This window comes from Mastomys coucha, unplaced genomic scaffold (assembly GCF_008632895.1).
Source record: "Mastomys coucha isolate ucsf_1 unplaced genomic scaffold, UCSF_Mcou_1 pScaffold21, whole genome shotgun sequence".
In the NCBI taxonomy this organism is placed as follows: domain Eukaryota; kingdom Metazoa; phylum Chordata; class Mammalia; order Rodentia; family Muridae; genus Mastomys; species Mastomys coucha.
In genome coordinates, this window is record NW_022196904.1 from 19860691 (window position 1) to 19863198 (window position 2508).

At 44.9% G+C, this 2508-nt stretch overlaps 1 protein-coding gene across 1 annotated transcript in view; it reads left to right on the plus strand.

The window, feature by feature from the left end:
* LOC116101862 (cytochrome P450 2B1) overlaps window positions 1-2508 on the plus strand; it is a 116546-nt gene that overhangs the window by 111279 nt on the left and 2759 nt on the right. The window contains exons 8-9 of the mRNA XM_031385803.1: window positions 396-581; window positions 754-895. Of these exons, the coding sequence (XP_031241663.1) occupies window positions 396-581; window positions 754-895 (328 nt within the window). The remainder of the gene's footprint in view (window positions 1-395; window positions 582-753; window positions 896-2508) is intronic.

Consider the following 2508-nt stretch of genomic DNA (forward strand, 5'->3'; position numbering starts at 1 on the left):
GTGTGTGTGTGTGTGTGTGTGTGTGTGTGTGTAGTCAGTCCATTGCCAAGGTGAGAATGTCTCCTTCTTCTCTCCCCTACCCCTCTCTTGCCTCATCATGATTGCTGTAAGTCACCCTCTGCAGTAGCCCTTTGCTGTATATTTTTCTTTCTTTAGTAAAACTCTGCTGAAATGAATTTGAAGCTCATGGAGGAGAGATTTAATATAGTTTTGAACATGGGCACAGAGAGACAGGCACTTGAGAGTGGGACATTTGTTTGTACCCTCAAAAGCCCTAAGTTTCTCAGCAGGGTCTCCTTACTGCATCCTTTTCCTGGGTCGTTGACTGTTAGAATACAATATCATTGCTTCAAAGCCAGTAACACAGGTCTACTGTCTCCATTTTCTGTGCAGAGAAAGTCCAAAAGGAGATTGATCAGGTGATTGGCTCACACCGGCTACCAACCCTTGATGACCGCACCAAAATGCCATACACTGATGCAGTCATCCATGAGATTCAGAGATTTTCAGATCTCATACCTATTGGAGTGCCTCACAAAGTCACCAAAGACACCATGTTCCGTGGGTACCTGCTTCCCAAGGTGAGACCAGCTTTGATTCCTCATCACTACTCCATGAGCATACTCCACTCTCCTAATCACCAATCTCATCCTGTCTGTGTTTTCCCTGCATTTTGTTTTACTTAGTGACTGACTGTTTTGCATATAGGAGTCAGGATATGTTAATATCTTTGTATCTTGTAATGTCTCCTAGAACACTGAGGTGTACCCCATCCTGAGTTCAGCTCTCCATGACCCACGGTACTTTGAACAACCAGACACCTTCAATCCTGAGCACTTCCTGGATGCCAATGGGGCACTGAAGAAAAGTGAAGCTTTTCTGCCCTTCTCCACGGGTGAGCAGACCTGTGATTCCTGTCCCAGACACTAGAGGGCAGGCCCACCTTTTGAGACACAAACAACAATAAGGTCCTTGTTTACTGAGTCTATCCCAGCTACCTTGCCTGAACAATCCCATTTAACCTCGCTATAATTTTTGCTTCATTCTGTGTGGTCATATTAAATTGGAAAAGTCGCATGGCAGGTTGCAATCTCCAAGCATGGTGGGATAGGGACAGGTGAGAAGTTACCAGAGGAATGCTGGGCATTGAAAGTTCATGTCTTCCAACTCTGGGTGATGGTAAAGAGGAGAAGGTGAGACCAGAAGGGGGGCAGTGAATAGGATGTAAAGTGAATAAGTAAAAACAAAATAAAATAAAATTTAAAAAGACTAGAATGAAAGGTAGTTGTTGTTGGATGTGGTGACAAGTGATCTGTGAGCCATATAGTGTACTTTTGCAGATGGCATTGCAATGGATGTCCTGGTGTGTGGCTTAGACCCATGAAAAGCACAAGCACCAGGAGATCCTCCCAAGTATTTTGGCACCAACGTTATGAACTATAACTCAGTGACAGGCAGGGCTAAGGGAGTACCTGGCAGGCCCTCTGAGTGATTTCTCTGGTGTCCCCCAGAGAAATCACTCAGAGAAGTCTGTCATGAGACAGATCTGCTATAAGGGTGATTTATTTGGGGAAGAAAGAAGAGTGAGGACCTGAAGAAAGGGTAAGGAAGGCCAGTCAAGTGGGTGCAGGGGAGGACAGAAAGAAGGAGAGAAAGAAAAGTCAGCTGGGAACATGTGTGGACAGGGAGAAAGAGAGAAAGAGAGAGAAGAGGTCTGGGGCAGCAAGCAGTCTTTTTATGCACTGTCACTGTTACACTTTGTTCCCACCTGTTAGGAAATGGCTGCAGATGATGCTGTAAGCTGTTGGTAAGGACCTGGGGGGAATCAGGGGGAATTGTCTCTAAGCCAACACTCTAAATCTGAGAAAATTCATTTTTTAAAGAAACAATAACATGAACAACCAACTTGAGCTGAGTAGGATCTTGGAGCCAGGGAGTCACTCATCTCTGAGCACTGGGGAGATGGGACATGTCTTGAAATGCTTGTCCCTGTTTGTATACTTTGGCTTGTTATGTTGTAAGAGAAATAAACATCATGAGCATTTATTTGAGCAAAGAAAACCATTCATACTGGATAATATCCTGATCTAGAGAAAGTTCAGTTATAGCACCCATCAGTGTCAGCAGGCTGTGTTTATAGACAAAAGCAGGAGCTGGGCATGTGCAGATAACTTGATTGGTGCTAGCTCCATTTCTGCCTTACTTGGCCATGCGGGAGGAGTTGGCAGGACAGGATTGGTCAACTTCAAGAGTGACTGAACCTTGTTCTTAGTTGGAAGAATGTAATCTCAAGTTACTGTGTAGTCCAGTTGACTATTGTTTGGTTATTTTGTTACATACAGAAGCTGCCTTCAGCCAAGTTCAGTCAGTATAAGGGACTCTATAGGATATAAACATGGAAACTTTGTGTTCAGATTTCTCCCTCCCTCCCTCCCTCCCTCCCTCCCTCCCTCCCTCTCTCTGTCTCCCTTTCTCCCTCCCTCTCTCCTTCTCCCTTCCTCCTTTTCT